The following is an 18,178-nucleotide window of genomic DNA, read 5'->3' as shown; positions in this document are numbered from 1 at the left end:
GTGGAAATATTAATATTTAATTTGATTAAGGTACATTGTCCCTGGGAAATGCTTTCAATTTTAATTTAAAAGGAATTTTACAGAATTGGTTTTTGCTTAAAACAAAACAATTGCGAGCAGTGTAATCCAATACATAAGCTGACAAGTCTGCAGAAGTTTGAAATTGATCGGCCATCTGGGTCACGAGAAAATAGTGAAAAACCAATTACACATTTTGCATGATATCAATGCAAAAAAAAAAAAGAATAAAACGTTCACATGGCGATAACTCCAAACGGAAAAGTAGTTTTATTTGTTTCTCATCAAATATGATATTTCAGGGAGAAATATTTCAAGGGATGTTTTTTTAAACTATCATGATTAGACCGTGTAAGTTTATCTGTGATCTTCACGCCTTTTTTTTTACCAATTCTGTAATGTTCCTTTAAACAGACATGTTTGAGACGGCTTTTGTTTAGTCTGAAGATAAGCTTTTGTTAATGGATGTCTACCCTAGAAACCATGTTTCTTTTATAGTGCATACATGTGCATGTATGTTTGTATCTTTTCAGTGCCGTAATGGAAGTGCCTACTGATTGTGCATTGAATGAAGAGCTAGCCTGGACTTACTTCCGAGACATCATTCTTGGCATTGAATACTGTGAGTAGATACAGACTCTAGGGTCAAACCAGGTTATTTTCTTTTGAGGACTGAATTGCGTTCTGTGCTTAATGTCTACGTGCACAGCCACAATCTTGGGTACATTCTTTCTTACAAAGACACCAAATGAACATCAGATTAGTATTGAGTAATTTTTTGCAGATGTTGTATTCAACAAACTCGAGCATATTTTATTTTACCCGGCGATTGTTAATTGAGATTATGATATTGAGTTAACTGCTGCATCAGTGGTTTTCAATTTGTTGTTCATAAAATGGGAACAAAATAATGTGTACAGATGACTGTAGCTGTGCATTATAGCTATTGTTATGTTTTGCATTTTCAATAAAAGATCACCCCACGGTGTGAGTGGGTCTTCGGATGTTGCTAGTTTTTCAATGAACTGTGTTCTCATTAAATGAGGAGAACTAATTGAATACAAACTTACTTGTTGTTATAGAACCTTTAGGAAAATTTTGAGGAAAACAATAAATATACTAATTGTTTGATATGATCTTGCTGAAGGTAAATTGCTTACAAAATGAGGCATAATGTTTATCCTACTTTAGTCTTCATTTCTGATTGGTTGACCCTTTGAAAAATCAGTTCAAAACCATTGTGATTATAAATTCAGCAGACTGAAAAGTTTTCAAAGCCTATCTGTACATATTAGTTAACCGTTGTACTTGATAGAAAGTTCCTTTTTTTTCAAGTACCAATTACCATGCCTGCAGAATGAATGCACATGACAATTTGACCGACAGCAAAATCAATGTACTATTTCTTACAATGATATTTCCACTGCAAGATTTGATAAACAATGTAAAATGCAAAAACAGGATGGAACTCTGACATTAAATTCCCTGTGTGTGCACTAAGCCCACTCGACACAAATGTAGGATGTTTCATTAAATGCCCCTGGCAAGAACATTATGTGAACGGCTTTACAAACGGTGCATGACGGGTTATATTGAGAGCAGTCATACTTTGTCATTAATGCCCCATTTGCTAAACTGAAAATCTCATTATGAGCAAACTGGCCATAATGGCCTTGCTGTTACTTGCCCATAGTTAAAGACACTGGACACTATTGGTAATTGTCAAAGACTAGTCTTCTCACTTGGTGTATCTCAACATGCATGAAATAACAAACCTGTGAAAATTTGAGCTCAATTAGTCAGAAAAAAAGAGGTGAGATAACTATGAAAGAAAAAAAAAAACCCTTGTCAGACGGTGTAGTGTGCTTACCGAGTAAGGTTTTATGCTAATAATATTTTGAGTAATTACCAATAGTGTCCACTGCCTTTAAGGCGCAGACTACAGACAACTTAGGTTGCCAAGGGAGCTAATTTAATTTTAAAGGGAGTGTTATCCTACAACTCCAATTTACCACAAATAATACACTTAAGAACTGGGCACCGTTTCATAGAGCTGCTTATTTCAGCACAACAAAATAATGCTTAGCAGAATGGCGTTACCTGGTTACCATCCAATCTACATGTTCCATGTCATGTGTACAAATTGTGACCGGTATCTGCTTATTTCTGCTTAGCATCCTATTGTTTCGGCAATATTTTTTAAAAGTTGAGCCATTGTATAACAGGCACATTGCAATCAAATTTCAAGAAAGCTGTTTAGGTCATCAGAGTGTGGGTTCGAATCCCAGCCATGACACCTGTGTCCTCCCAGGTCAAAATTCCAGTTGAACCTAGTTAAACTGGAACTAGTTGAAACCAGTTGATAAACTAGTTAAACACAGTTAAAACCAGTTGGTTTAATATGGAAAATGGACAGAAACCAACTGGTTTATAATTTCAACCTAGTTGAACACAGTTAAACCTAGTCCAAACCAGTTGGTTGATATGAAAAATGGACGAGTTTGGTCACTTTCCAGTTGAACCAGTTGACCCCAGTTAACTAGGTTCAACTGGAATTTTGACCTGGGCTTCAGCAAGATGCATTACTTTAATTGCTTCTCTTCACCCAGGGTCATAAATGGGTACCTGTGAGGGCAATTGTGCGCTATACACATGTTTAAGAAGCCAGTATTATTAACCAACACACAATTTTTCCCCATTTGACCCTTAAAAATGTTAAATGTCAAACCAGCTATTCCACTCAACATGAGTTATCGAACCACCCAAAGCCTACACTTCTAGCTTATTTGCAAAATAATTCATACCATAAGGGTCCACAGTCCATGCTGTTTGAGTGTAAAATGTTATCACAAACGGACATCTATCAAAAAGATAGCATTTGTATTTTTTTAATCAAATTTTTCCTTTTTTACGTTTCCTAGCTGGAATGCTATTTTCAATTTCAGATCAGAATAATTAATTACCGTACACAGAGATGCTTGTAATTTGATTGGTGGAACATGCATCGTGTTTCATCCATTATTTTGCATTTTTACTGCCATGATACTCCAAAATTTAATATAGGAGCCCTATATTGATGATGTTTTTTTTTAGGAAACTAAATAATTTAGTACATCATCGTTTCCCTAATGATCATTACCTTTTCGTTTCTCCAAGGTTTTTCTCAAAATAATTGTTAGGGTGGATGAGTTTCTATGTCTGTGTCATGTTTGTGAATTTTACTGACAAAAAGCTATGTGTGAGTTCTATTAATCAAGTATTGAATGCATTTCAATTGTGCATTTTGGGTGGCACGGTTGGCTTGTGCGCCTCTCACCAAGGTGACCCCGGTTCGATTCCCGGTCGGGGCCATATGTGAGTTGAGTTGTGCGTTGGTTCTCTGCTGTGCCACGAGGGTTTTCCAGACAATCCGGTTTTCCTCCCTCAGGAAAAAATCAAACACTTTCGATCTTGGCTGTGCTCCGTGGTCATAATGGGTTGATGTGGCTGGCAGCTGAATGCGCCCTTGCATGCCTGCTTCTCGAACACGTTGTAGCCGCGTCCTTCGCAATTCAGCTCTTAGCTGCGAGTAAGGACGATTAGCCCCCCAAATTATTATTATTATTATCATTATTTTGCAGAATAAGATAACTTGGTGAAATCTGACTTTGCCATTTCACAAAGAAGAATAGTTTTTGTCAACATAATGGTTATTTACAGGCAAAATGATGAATAAAGATACAATGGGAATATACAATGCACAATCTGTCTTAGACTCAAAATTTGGGGCATAAAAAACTTAATTTGTTTTCTTTCACAAAACCACATTACTTTGAAGTTAAATGTTTCTTTAAATGCTTTCTTATCGAAAGCTGCTGTAGGCTTCTAAGCAAGCGTATTACCATTAATTGTAAAAGTGATTACTAAACAGAAACCTTCCCTTTTAACTTTTGCTCGTGTTTTTTTTTGCACACTCGAGCCCAAGTCATACTTCCTGCGAATACAAATTTTGACGTCACATTGTTGAGCACATTTCAAATGTTGCGAATTCTGAACCATGAATATGAACCTGAGTATTAACCAGGCTGTACATTGCTGACCTCATTTTATAATCATTAATTCACGATATCGTTTTTCTTTATTTTGTTTGTTTACAGTGCACTACCAGAAGATTGTTCATCGTGATATTAAACCATCTAATCTACTTCTTGGTGAAGACAATCATGTCAAGGTATGCGTTTAATTTTCTCCCATAAATCCCTTGCCAATATTATAAGTTATCACACAAGCGCGAGTGGATTACGGAAAATATAGCGCTTCTGCGTCCTACGTATATCCAACGGGGCCAAAGGCGTGTTATAACGACTTTATCTTCCAGTTTCACGTCAACGCGCAAAGTTTAAAATTTCAAAACATTATTCCGCGACGAAGCGCACAAAAATTAGAATGTAATTTTTTGTACTGTCCGTATACGGAGCGTGATGCATTGACATTCACTATACGCACTGTGCAATAGAAACAGAGGAAGTAGTTTATAGGTTTTTATCCCCCCCTCTTCAAGCATCTGATTGGTGGATTAGCTCGTACTGGAAGATTATATAGTTTAATATTTGCATAGAAAAAAAGAATATTCATTCAAGCATGTTTAATTTGACTCATCTTAATCACCGTGGTCAAGTGGTTAGACTGTAGGACTTCCAATCTCAAGGTTGTGGGTTCGAATCCCCCAGCTAACCGCTGATTCCACAATGACTAGAATAAATATTGTCGTCTAGTTACTGAATCACAATTTCTTGATTTGTGCAATTCATAATCATAGACGTTATACCAGTGCATGTATGAGAGAGATTGGCTGTTGCCAGCTTGGTGTTTATATCCCCTTGTGGGAGTTTGCTGAGTTCCCTTGATGGAAAGATCATCTAAACAAACAAAAATATACATTATCATTTTCATTTTTAGGTATATTCTTTGATGCCTGAAGCCTTTCTCCGATTCAAAATTACCTCTTTCTCTAAATCTACATTTACCTAAAATGGGGTCGTTTCTACCAGTGTTTTATAATGCTCCTCAGTGCTCTTGAATTGTGTGTTTATGATCATTAATTTTTTGAGTATTTACCAAAGATATACCCTCCGAGATAATAATGGAAGAAAAAAACACCCTTGTCTCACGAAACTGCGTGCTTTTAGATGCTTGAAATCTAATTCCGAGGTCTCAAAATCAAATTAAAATATTTTAGTGGAAAATTAGTTCTTTCTCCGTTTCTCACAATGTTTTGTACTTAATAATTATTTTGAGTAATTACCAATAGTGTCCACTGCCTTTAACCTGTTAACTGTACAATGTCTCAGACTCTTTTTTTTCCCCCCATTTTTTCTCTCTTCAGATTGCAGATTTTGGTGTGAGTGACCGGTTTGAAGGGATAGACGCCCTTCTGTCTGATACAGTTGGCACGCCAGCATTCATGGCTCCTGAGACACTACATGAGGATTCTAATAAATATGGCGGCCGGGCTTTAGACGTCTGGGCAATCGGGATAACACTCTACTGTTTCATGTTTGGACAGGTGAGAAACCTTAAATCTAGACCTTTTCATATGAGCTTTTAAAAAAATGCTAAGCACGGGAAAACTTACCGAGCACAACTGGGTTATTAACCAAAATACCATGCAATGTGTATGCTCATGGCAAATTTTTGGATGGCAAATTTGTTACACAATATTTCCTGCTTAGCATTTTTATGGCGGTGGATGCCAACGTATTTATGTGTACGGTGCCCTGTAAAGCATGTATTCTATGGACCTACATGTACATGTATGCTGTTTCTGCATTAAACTTTTCTCAGAATTGTGTACTTAATTTATGGATTTTTCATCGTGCGTTGACAGATTTTCTGCAATATCCCCCAAAAATACTACCACCTTTTGAAATGAAAATTCCACGTAAGAGTTTCATAAGCCTTTTTGAGATATGGCGGACACAATGCTACAACACGATAAGGTTTGGGTAAATTTGTGCGTATTGACCATAGAAATAGATCGTGTGTTATTCAGTGAAGTGCGCATTTTAGGCGACGCAGTAAACCTAATGACCACCAACATGGTGAGCGTGGCAAGTCGCGCCGCGTGTGACGCGCGTATCACGTCCGCCATACCTCAAAAGGGCTTATTGTATGTATCTACCATTGGCATTAAAGACACTGGACACTATTGGTAATTGTCAAAGACCAGTCTTCCAACTTGGTGTATCTCAACATGTGCATAAAATATTAAACCTGTGAACATTTGAATTCAATTAGTCGGCAAAATTGCGAGATAATAACGAAATAAAAAACACCCTTGTCACACGAAGTTGTGTGTCAGATGCTTGATTTGGAGACCTCAAATTCTAAACCTGAGGTCTCGAAATCAAAGTCGTGGAAAATTACTTCTTTCTCGAAAACTACATCACTTCAGAGGGAGCTGTTTCTCACAATGTTTTATACTATCAACAGCTCCCCATTACTTGTCACCAAGTAAGGTTTTATGCTAATAATTATTTTGAGTAGTTACCAATAGTGTCCACTGCCTTTAAGAACCAAACATTTCAGAAAAATCAAGGTATACTTTACATTTAAAGGAATGGAATACATGGCACAGTGACCAGGGATAACAATATTTAAAGCACGATGAGTCGATTATTATTATTATAAAGAATTAAAGTGTAGATTTGAGTTTCTGTTGAGATGCCCAACCTACATGTATGCAGACCAGCTAAACAGATTTAATGCAGCAGACATAATTTAAATGTGACCCGGTAAAATGCACGTCGATGAAAGTCACACCTGTGCGGCATTAGGCAGGTGTATAATCTCATGATTTCTTGACACCAAGGCTGACTCAGGGGGCTCCCTTCTCGCACAGAAAATCTTAACGCAATCTTCATACAGCGTGTGCCCTCGGCATAATAATGCGAAAACTCCTCAGCCAATTACTTCAGGTAATTCCGTGGCAAAGAAAAAGCTGGACACGGAAGGACACAGCAAATGAAATTTTGTTGTTAGACGGGAATCACTCGCTAATCTTTTCTGATTTTGTAAAGGATGGTGAAAGATTACTCAATTAAAGACATCGCACCATTGGTGATGAAAGAGCTATTCATGATTATTTGTCTGCTGATTATATTACAAATTTCACAGCGTGTTGGTTGTGCTTAGTTTAATTTAGTGACATCTGTATACTCTTATTCCCTTGAATGATTTAGCAGAATCCTTGCTCATAGTCAACAAAATCTCTTTCATTTTTCGATTGAAGGTACCATTCCAAGATGATTTTATACTGGGTCTTCATAGCAAGATCAGGAATCTACCGCTGCCTTTCCCAGAAAAGTAAGTACCCTCCCAATTGTCTACCTCTTTCTCCCCCTCTCCCATCTCCTCATACACCCACTCCCCTCGAATCCTCTCCTTGCCCATCCTAGTTGTTCCTCGACCCAGGGGTGGATTAACAAGGTGTTCAGAGTCTTATCTCTAAAGGGACCTATAGTCGTTGGTCCAATGTGTTGTGTAACGCAAGGGGTTCGCCCGGTGTTCCTGGCTGTGGCTGCTAAATGCGCCGTAGCACCTTGTAGACCCTTAGGTGCTACTGAATTGGGTCTCATAATTCATCACTTTAATATCATATCTTTCTGAAAGTTTGTATATCAGCGCCTTGAGTACCTTGACTGGTAGATACGTGTGCTATATAAGACTTCGATATTATTATTATTATTATTATTATTATTATTATTATTATTATTATTATTATTATTATTATTATTACTATTATTATTATTATTATTATTATTATTATTATTATTATTATTATTATTATTATTATTATTATTATTATTATTATTATTATTATTATTATTATTATTATTATTATTATTATTATTATTATTATTATTATTATTATTATTATTATTATTATTATTATTATTATTATTATTATTATTATTATTATTATTATTATCATTATTATCTCGAGTTAGGGCGAGTAAACTCCGAAGACTCTCTTTAGTGAAATTGACCCAGGACAGTCCATTGTGGTGACCGGGCCTTCTCACACATTGGTCATATACTCTGGAGTAAACTACTCAACTCAATCTAGAACATTGTTTATTTAGAGATTTTCAATATAGAACTGAAGACTTTGCTCTTAAATCATACTGTGTATTAGGAATTGTTTTAATGTTTATAATGTACTGTTTAATATTAGTAAACGTGTATACATGTAATGTATAATTTTTTTTAAATGATTGTGCTGAAATGAATCGGAGAACACAACTCATCACAACATATGAACATAAACAAATGCTTCTGTGCTGTTGCCACAATTTTTGTTCCTTTGTAGAGTCCGCTAAAATGTATTTTTTCTACAGACATTTTCGAAGTTGCACTGCTCCTTTATATTTTGCTGAAAGCAGTTTCCAGACTTGTTGACAGTTCACCATTGGGTCATTTTCCCAGCGCTTTGAAGTACAAAGCAAACAAACTCAGGCTGTCTGTACTGAATGTTAAAAAGCTGACTGGAACTCAGAAAACGGATTGAAAATAAGGTGAACCGTGCAACAGATTTGAAAAACACAGATATTCGGACTGGGGGGGGGGAGGATGGCAAATACCATGGATGCCCATGTCCTGGTAAAGCTAAATTGAAGAATTAGCATTATGGGATTTGAGTCATTGCAATGTGAGGTATCAATGTATAATTGGTTTGCGGTAACACCATGTGTACATCTACTTGCTGGGAAGATTATGTTGTATAAGTCTACTATCGCGGAGTTCTGCAGACTTCTTTACTACCCAGGAGTTCAGTAATATAATCTGCTAAGTTCGAAAATCTACTCTACATGTATCTAATCTATTTATTCTGTGGTAGTAGAATAACCGGCAAGAAGTTCTCAAAAGAACGTAATCAACCCAGCAAGTATACACTTGGTGCTTACACAATCCAAATAATAATTTTTATACAACTTACATTTGCTTTAAAGACACCGGACACTATTGGTAATTATCAAAGACCAGTCTTCTCACTTGGTGTGTCTCAACGTATACATATAATAACAAACCTGTGAAAATCTTTAGCTCAATTGGTCGCAGAGGTTGCGAGACAATAATGAAAACACCCTTGTCACATGAAGTTGTGTGCGTTCATATGCTTGATATCGAGACCTGAAAATGTAATTCTGAGGTTTCGAAATCAAGTTTGTGGAAAATTACTTCTTTCTCAAAGACTACGCTACTTCAGAGGGAGACGTTTCTCACAATGTTTTATACTATCAACACCTCCCCATTACTTGTTACCAAGTAAGGTTTTATGCTAATAATTGTCTTGAGTAATTACCAATAGTGTCCACTGCCTTTAAATAAGTGCCCATCAACCATGAATAAAAATCCTGCGTCTCTCTTTAAAAAAAAGGTTTAAGGCTGGATTAGTACACATGCCATGCATCGTTGTTCAGATTTGCAGCGATCAATCAAAATCAAAGGCTGGATTTTGAAGGATTAACTTAGGATGAACAGTACAACACGGTTAATCTTAAAAAGACAAGGTGTAGACGCTCAATAAGCCTGCCAGTGGTAAATTGAGTCAATTATGTAGTGCTAGAATACCAATAGCGGACGTATCTCGTGTTTCACAATTTAAAAGTCTAAATCAGTTATCCGAGCGCTGTACTGTGCAAGAAAAAAAAAACCAATTTATTTGTTCATTGTGCCAGGAAATTATTTGCACTTTCTGTAGTGGTGTGTTTTTCGAGTAGCACGAAGTCCCACAAAGACTTCCTTTGCGCTGCTAACCCTTGGGTCACATGATCAACGACATTTTGAATCAATTATGTCAATTATTTCGAAAAACAATGTTGGAAGCATCTCATGTTTCTAAAGTACAAAAAAAAAAGGAAAACAAATTATTTGTTCATTGTGCCAGGAAATTATTTGCACTTGAAAAACACATACTTGCAAAACACATGATGTGTTTTTCGAGTAGTACAAAGTTCCACAAAGACTTCCTATTCACTGCTAACCCTTGGGTCACATGGCCAACGATCAACGACATGATGAATCAATGTGTAGTGCTGGAATACCAGTCGTGACAGCATCCATGTTTCCACAATTTGAAAGTCTAAAACGTTTGTACTGTACACGGCAAAAAAACACAACTTATTTGTTCATTGTCCCAGGAAATTATTTGACTCTCTCTAGTGATGTGTTATTCGAGTCCCGCAAAGACTTCTTTTTCGCTGCAAACCCTTGGGTCACATGACCAGCGACATGTTGACGGAATGTGCTTTTGCGTTTGCCTCGGGCAAATACTAGCCTAAATGTCACGAGGAATTAGCGAGTACTTGATATTTACTTTGGCCTTCATTATTCAACGACCTAACAAGAATAGACATCGGGAACTTTTTTTGTTGCTTTTTTCAGATTAGGATAAAAAAAATTTTGTGATAAATATTGTCTTGTTTTTAATAAGAAACAATTGGCTTCTGGATCACTGCATTCCTTCGTTGGGCCTAACAATTAAAGAATCTAGACATTGGGGATATTTTATTTTATGTATTTATTTATTTTCATCTTTTTCAGATGAACAAGTTGAATATTTTCTTGTTTTTAATTTGAAACATTTAGCTGTTGGAGCACTGCATTATTCATTCCAATCCTTCATTATTCAAGGGCCTAACAAGAATAAACGTCAAGAATTTTTATTTTAAATAATGTATTTTTTTTCCCCAGCTGAATATGAACAAATTGTGTATTAAATATTGTCTTTTTTGTAATTAGAAACATTTGTTTTTTGGAGCAATGCATTAATTCAATCAAATAGTATTCAATGACCTACAGTAACCAGAAAAGACAATAGACATCAGGAATTTGTGTTTAATTTTTTTTTTCCATAGATTTTTTTTTCCTGGATGAAGATGAAATTGTTGTAGATATTATCATTTTTTTGAGTCACCTTAAGTTGAAACTTTTGGCTTTCGGGGCACTTTTAATCTGCCAAATACATCTCCCTTGTGGTTTATTACTCGACATAAATGATTGTAATATTTCTCATTTGCTACATTTAGTATCTCAGAAAGCAGTGTTTGATTCAGAGTGACAACATTCCTGCTCAATTTTGAGTATGATTATTGTAGGCCTACCGTACTGGCAATGTTTTTAATTACTTTCACTGCCATGCAGTAAGGAAATAATGGCAGAGCTTTTCAACAGTTCCAAATAATATGGTGGCAGGATTGTGTTAACAGATACATTATTACTAGTACATGTACATGTATATTATCTATGAAGCATAAACACTCTGGGCATGAAAATAAATGACTTGAATGTAGCTGTGTGTGTTTCCCTATTTGCCTTGTACATATTGGTCTTCAGGGAAGCTTTAATGCACACTTCCTATGGATGTGGGTTAGCATTTGAAGCCATCTGTAAACGCTATTCGTTATCGCTATGCATTTCATTTCTAATTATATATCGTTGATGGTTTTTTTTCATTGCAGTAAACCGATTCCAGATGGCATAAAAGATCTCATTTTAAAAATGCTGGAGAAGGATCCAGATAAGAGAATTAAACTTCCTGAAATAAAGGTAAATGGTCAAGATCTTTCCCAGGTCATATTAATAGTTAGGCATGATCATGACGATATTCCTCTGATTTATAATTAATTTGCCCTAGTTTTGTCTACCAAACCCTTCACAAGAAGGTCAGCCCTGGTGCTCAAGAAAATGTCCTACTTTTTTTCCAAGGATCAAATATCATGCCTGCTTTGGCCTGTATACTTTGGTCTTGTGTTGTAAAAGTAGTTGTTTCCTTAATAAAGGGTACTTCAATGCGAGAAATATCAATTTCTACTAGAACATTTTCATATGTACTTCCAAATATTTTCTTTTGTTTTTCTGTGCACTGCATGTATGTTATTTTGTCCCATTCTCAGAATTAGTTATAATTTATTTTGTATGCATGATTGAATTTGGGGGGGGGGGGGGAAGGGTCCGCAAGACTGAAAGCTCAAATTGTTTTCTGGACCAGATTTTTGTGTAGAAAACAACATCAATGATTTTGAACATTGACTTTTCTGAACTGAATGGCCCCTTAGTGTTCAATACAACCTTTTCATCTTTTGAAATCGAAGAATGTACTGCCTTTTTTTCTCAGTCGTTATTGTCATTGCTATCTCTGAATATTGAAATGTAGTATGATTGGCAACTACTTTATTAAAGCGTCTGCTCATCAGTATTCCCTGTATTAGACCACAGTGTGTCTGTGCTTACGCTATGCACGTTTCTTTCTTAATGTGGCCGGGAAAAAAAAGAAACTAAATAATGGAACTTTCCGTTGCAATGAATGTAGACTGAATAAAGTAGCAGCCTGGCAGAGATTTATATTCAAAACAGGGCTCCAAGGACTGCGGGAAAAACTCTTGACCTTTTTGGAAAGCATTTTGAAATTTAAATGGTTTCCCCAAGTTTGTTGTCTAAGGGCACTCATGTAGAGAGATTAGCAAGATTTTTCTTTATGTTCATTTCATTTGTTTTTCAGTAAATTTGTAATGTGTTACTTACTTAACTTTGGCACTTCATATTTGATAAAATTATTGAATTTTTTTTTTTTTTTTTGAAAATTTTCTGAATGTGTTTGCTTCACACTTGAACAGTATGTGCGTTTGTAAGCTGTTAAATTTGTTTTGGGGATAGAGAGTATTGCATTTGGTTTTACACTTGCGCCCATGTGTGTAAAAGCACTGTATACTCGGTACTTTCCCAAGTCCTGTGAGTGAGTCCTCTCTTTTCTTAACATGTTTGAACAAGGGGTTGTCATGTAACGGGGCTGTGTCTGTTTGCCTACATGTATGTGCCTGTCCAGTTTTCCTTTGCACCACTCGTTGTACATGGTATTCTGTACAATACATTTGTAAATGTAATAAGTTTAAACTAAGCTAAACAGGCCAGGAATTTCATTGTTAAAAGGGTACTTCCATTGGAAAATCTGCAATTATATGAGCATCATTTGAGGGGCACCAAGGCCAAGACCAGGGCAATGAAGGCTGTGTAATTACAGAACGGCATAAACTGAACTAAACTAAACTTAGTCGTGTACGATGGGAGGGGCTGTGTCCTTGACACCTTAGCACGCAACGCATTCCATCAAGATGCATTACTTTTACCCATTTAACCCAACGCCCTTTTAACCCCTGTATACCTCTCAGGTACACCCATGGGTGACCAGAGATGGAGAGGAGCCTCTACTGACAGAGGAGGAGAACTGCACCCTGGTTGAAGTATCCCAGGATGAAGTGGATACATGTGTCACATTTCTGCCTAAGCTTAGGACACTTGTGAGTACATATCATCACTGATTTTCAATTATCTGAGTTCTTGTAACACCTTGTAATGTACACTGTAAATGAACATCTCTCTCCGCGGGCATTGTCACATGATGCAACTTTTACAGGCAACTTGGAGGCAACCAACCGCATTGCAAGCTACACTTTGGTAGCACATGAATAATTTCTGAACAATGTCTTACGCCTTGAACAAAAATGTGAACATTGAAATGTGAATGCATTTTTTTCTTGGAGATTGCCTGGAACTGATTGCCTGTAATTCGCCTCGTGTGACTTAGAGTTGTGGTGTTTCTGAAAAGAGCCAGTGATGTAACAACTTGACATTTCAATCAGTACGCTATGGTTGTCTTCATCATCTTCATAGAAAGAGATTTAAATCTTACTTGATTGGATCTCCTTCAGTTAACGTTTTCAATCAAACCAATCATCTACATGTACATGTAAGTTGAATATGTATTTCATTTTGTTTCAGATATTAGTCAAAAATATGTTGAAGACCAAGTCTTTCGCCAACCCCTACAAGAGTAGATCGAGACACAACAGCGCAAAAACAGGGCGAGTCTTATTGGAGCCAATCGACAGCCAAGTTAAGGCATCTAGCTTATCAAGGTTAGTTTGAGACACAGACCAGTCTGAAATTACATGTACATTGAAGCCATTGCCCCAGTTACTCTAAAGCTTTGTACACTGTACTCTTATCCTTGTGGATTTTAGCCCTGGGGAGGCCCAGGAGTGTTTTACCCCACGGTTTCCCTGTCATTCTTTCACACTGTCCCTGCCTAGGTCCTTATTCCAAAGGGTTCCAGTTGCATTTTTCAAGAACACATTAAGGTTTTATTACTTACCCCTGTTCTAGAGCAGGGTTGGCTTTTCCCTGGGGTGTGCCATTTGCCTGGGTAGATCAGGGGTAAATCGATCAAAGTGTAAAAGGGCCGCCCATCATTCCCTGGCCTGTACCTTTTCAATTTAATTCATTAAGACAAATGACCTCTAGTCAAATCTAGAATTTATGAGCACATAATTTTGTGGTAAGCCAAACCATGGAATTGGGCCTTGTTTGTTTTTTATTCAAGTTATCACATGTACAATGTACATTTTTTTTTTTTCTTAAAGGCGGTGGACACTATTGGTAACTGTCAAAGACCAGTCTTCACAGTTGGTGTATCTCAACATATGCTTAAAATAACAAACCTGTGAAAATTTGAGCTCAATCGGTCATCGAAGTCGCAAGATAATAATGGAAGAAAATACTGCCCTTGTCACACGAAGTTGTGTGCATTTAGATGTTTGATTTTGAGACCTCAAGTTCTAATCTGACATGTCTGAGGTCTCGAAATCAAATTTTTGGAAAATCCTTTCTGTCTCGAAAACTAAGGCATTTTAGAGGGAGCCGTTTCTCACAATGTTTTATACCATCAACCTCTCCCCATTACTTGTCACCAAGAAAGGTTGTATGTTAATAATTATTTTGAGTAATTACCAATAGTGTCCACTGCCTTTAAGCAAAAAGCTTCATAGTGAGTTGGATATCAAAAATCACTACGGGTCTGAAACAATTTTTTAATTTTTTTGTAAATTTCTTCTCGTTGTTGCAGGCATTCATCGAACGATCTACCATGATTGTCATGGGAGGTTGGAGATTCACCAATGATCTGAATGCCACTGTAGAAGGGAGCTCATTAGTTCCATTCTCTTTGGTTTCTGTAAAATGAGCTATGCAGGCCTTGCAGCTGAACTGCGTCTGGAGTGTGCATTGACTTTAGCCTAGCCATGTGTTTTTTCAAGCAATTGATGCTGATGTGCAAACTTGACACTAGTTTTGCAAAGATGCATCTCAGGTTGAAAGAGCGCCCTCTTGGGGGACTTCCTGGTGTAATTAATGTTGATCAACAATAAACGTTTTGCAGGTGCATCGGATAAAACTTGGCTAGTGACTTTGCATAGTAAAGACCAGTATCATGCTGTGGTCTCTTGTATCATGAACCCTGCATACAACAATAGCAGTTCTATTCTCACACCGTGAAAGGAACCAGACTATCTTTTCCTTCAAGCCTCGGTTTGGTTACATTGAGTCAAACAGAAGAAAAGCAAGATGGCCGTACCATGATAAAGGTCAAGTGGTGAGATTTAAACTGCATCATCAGCTTGTTGCGCCATTAGCAGTTTGGTTACAGTAAAGGATTGTAACCTTTTTTTCCCCAGTAATGATTCTGTTTTATAGAATCGCTTATTCATACCCTGACCAAATTATGTCACCGGTACCCAGTGCTGCTCAGATGTAATCAGGTACTTTGAACTTAATTAAATAATTATGGGAAAGCTCCATTAAAGAAAGAGGCTAAAGTGAAACATCCTTTTCATCTGACGACTTACACCTGTTATCTCCATGCTGATTCAGATCATGCACAAACCAGTTGGGCTGCTGAGTGCCCAGGCAGATTCACTGCTCATACATTAAGTTTAATGACCAAAGTAATTCAATGTCAGCACACCCACTCTTTGAAAAGGATGTATACTTTCCGAGTTATTGTGGCCAATCTCAAAAGTTCTTTAAAGGAGCTTTCCAGCAATGTAACTCCTGACATCAAGTACATGTACATGTATCATACAGTGGATGAATGTACGTTCCTACAAGCCTTACATTTTAAGCTTTTTGTTTACACCTATTAATCTTGTCTGGGTCCTGTCTATTCAGAACATAAAAATCAAATTTCTGTTTGACCAAAATCACCCAACCATAGTAGACTTGACCAATTACAAAAGAAATCAGTGGGAGGAACAGCTGACGAATGGACAGCTCATGTAAAAGGCATGTTGCATCATAATGCCGTTTTAAAATGATATTATGGTGTTCCACCATGGGCCATTACGCCCCACCCAATTAAGTGCCTGTTCCTTTTTTGATGGGAAGATGTATATCAGTTACATTTTGTAATTAATGGAGATGTTACATGTAGTATACGTAGAAAAAGAATTAGAGTGTGGAAGGTAACAAAATAAATCTTTAGATGTGACATTCCTTTTTTGTTGTTGCTGTAAATGAAGAACAGAAACACTGCGATACCAAATATGAATTTGATTTTCCTTGCAATCTTAAAAGATATTGAATTTTAAAAGTATTTCATTTTGTTACTTGATGTTTATGAGTGCGGATCGCTCATTTTTATACACAAGAAGATAATGCTTTCTCTGGGGGATTTCTACTAACAATATTTTCTTTTGATCAAACTGTTGAGGTCTTTGTACAGATTTTGATACTAAACTTGAACTCTCAATGTTTTGGGTCCAGAATTTACAGAGAACAAATTAAAGTTTTGAACTTACTGAGATATTTTCTCGGTGGGTACTCTTTTAAACCAACATGAATGGTCTTAAACATTCCTTAAAATACTTGCATTTCCTTGGATGTATGAGTTTCTGGTTAAAGCAATGTACATCAGACATCAAGTTGGAAAACTTATTTGCATACGTATGTCAGGATCATAAGGCCATTTGTAATTAACATGATTTCATAAATTTGCTTTTACACAGTTTGGAGCTTTTTGAGCTTAATGAAGTTTATTGATCAAGAGTGGTCTTAAGAGTATTTGTTACGCAAAAGGAAACATCAATTTTCATTTTCATTTATTGACCTTTATGAGTATGAAATTGCAAGTAAGACCTTCTAGCACAGAGGCGGCGATATGTTGTAGCAATATGGAGGTTTGTGGTCCTAGAAAGGAGTAGCAAGTGCTACTTTTAGCTTGTTGAAATTGCACTCAGTGCATTGTTCAGTTTTACTTAAAATAAATATGAAAAGGTGTTTTCTGCGAAAGATCTTTGGACACTGAAAGTAACATGATTTGCCATGGAATTGACCATCAGAAAGATAAGGTGGAAATTAAAGTACATGTACAACCTACGTTAAAGGCACTGGAAACGATTGGTAATTAATCAAGATAATCGTTAGCGTAAAAACTTACTTGGTAACAAGCAATGGAGAGTTATTGAGAGTATAAAACATTATGAGAAACAGCCCCCCTCTCATGTAACATCTGAAAGCACACAAATTATTGTGCAACAAGGGTTTTGTTTTTTCTTTCTTAATTCTTTTGCAACTTCGATTACCAATTGAGTCCAAATTTTCGCAGATGTTCGTTTGTGCATGTTAGGATACACCAAGTGGGAACACTGGTCTTTGACAATTACCATCTGTGTCCAGTGCCTGTAAGGAGACGTACATGTACGTCTCTAACCCTACCTACATGTATGTTAAGAATCTAAACTACTGCCAAGGCAACCATAGAAGATAGACAAACAAAATTCACCAAAAAACCGAGACTTCAACTTTGTACAGCCATGTCTGTTAAAGGGAAGGTACACGTTTGGTAGTTACTCAAAACAAATATTAACTTAAAAACTGACTTGGTAACAAGCATTGGAGAGCTGTTGATAGTATAAAACATTGTGGGAAACAACTCCCTCTGAAGTAACGTACGTTTAGTTTTTGAGAAAGATGTAATTTCTCACTAAAATAATCGATGATCACTAAAATAATCAAAACTTTGATGACCGATTGAGCCCGAATTTTCACAGGCTTGTTATTTTATGCTTATGATGGGATACACCAAGTGAGAAGACTGGTCTTTGACAATTCCCAAACGTGTACCTTCCCTTTAACATCTTGCAATCTATGTATCTCTTGAGAGAGCAGTGGGAGCCGGGCTACATTATACAGGGATATCTCCTCCCATAGTGGGAAGCTGTTTCCTTTTCAGTGATCAGCTGATTTTTATTTATACTACAAAATTGCTGCAGGTTTTAATTGATGCTGG

At 36.6% G+C, this 18,178-nt stretch overlaps 1 protein-coding gene across 7 annotated transcripts in view; it reads left to right on the top strand.

The window, feature by feature from the left end:
• LOC117290250 (calcium/calmodulin-dependent protein kinase kinase 1-like) overlaps positions 1-17,320 on the top strand; it is a 57,967-nt gene extending 40,647 nt beyond the window's left edge. For all 7 annotated transcript variants that reach the window (XM_033771545.1, XM_033771538.1, XM_033771543.1 and 4 more), the window contains exons 9-16: positions 552-640; positions 4,155-4,228; positions 5,384-5,563; positions 7,289-7,362; positions 11,520-11,607; positions 13,227-13,355; positions 13,837-13,973; positions 14,960-17,320. In XM_033771545.1, the coding sequence (XP_033627436.1) occupies positions 552-640; positions 4,155-4,228; positions 5,384-5,563; positions 7,289-7,362; positions 11,520-11,607; positions 13,227-13,355; positions 13,837-13,973; positions 14,960-14,984 (796 nt within the window). In that variant the 3' untranslated portion in view covers positions 14,985-17,320. The remainder of the gene's footprint in view (positions 1-551; positions 641-4,154; positions 4,229-5,383; positions 5,564-7,288; positions 7,363-11,519; positions 11,608-13,226; positions 13,356-13,836; positions 13,974-14,959) is intronic.
• Positions 17,321-18,178: the final 858 nt, after the last annotated feature.

Source organism: Asterias rubens, chromosome 5 (genome assembly GCF_902459465.1).
Source record: "Asterias rubens chromosome 5, eAstRub1.3, whole genome shotgun sequence".
NCBI lineage: Eukaryota > Metazoa > Echinodermata > Asteroidea > Forcipulatida > Asteriidae > Asterias > Asterias rubens.
This window is presented reverse-complemented; position numbering and strand designations above follow the sequence as displayed.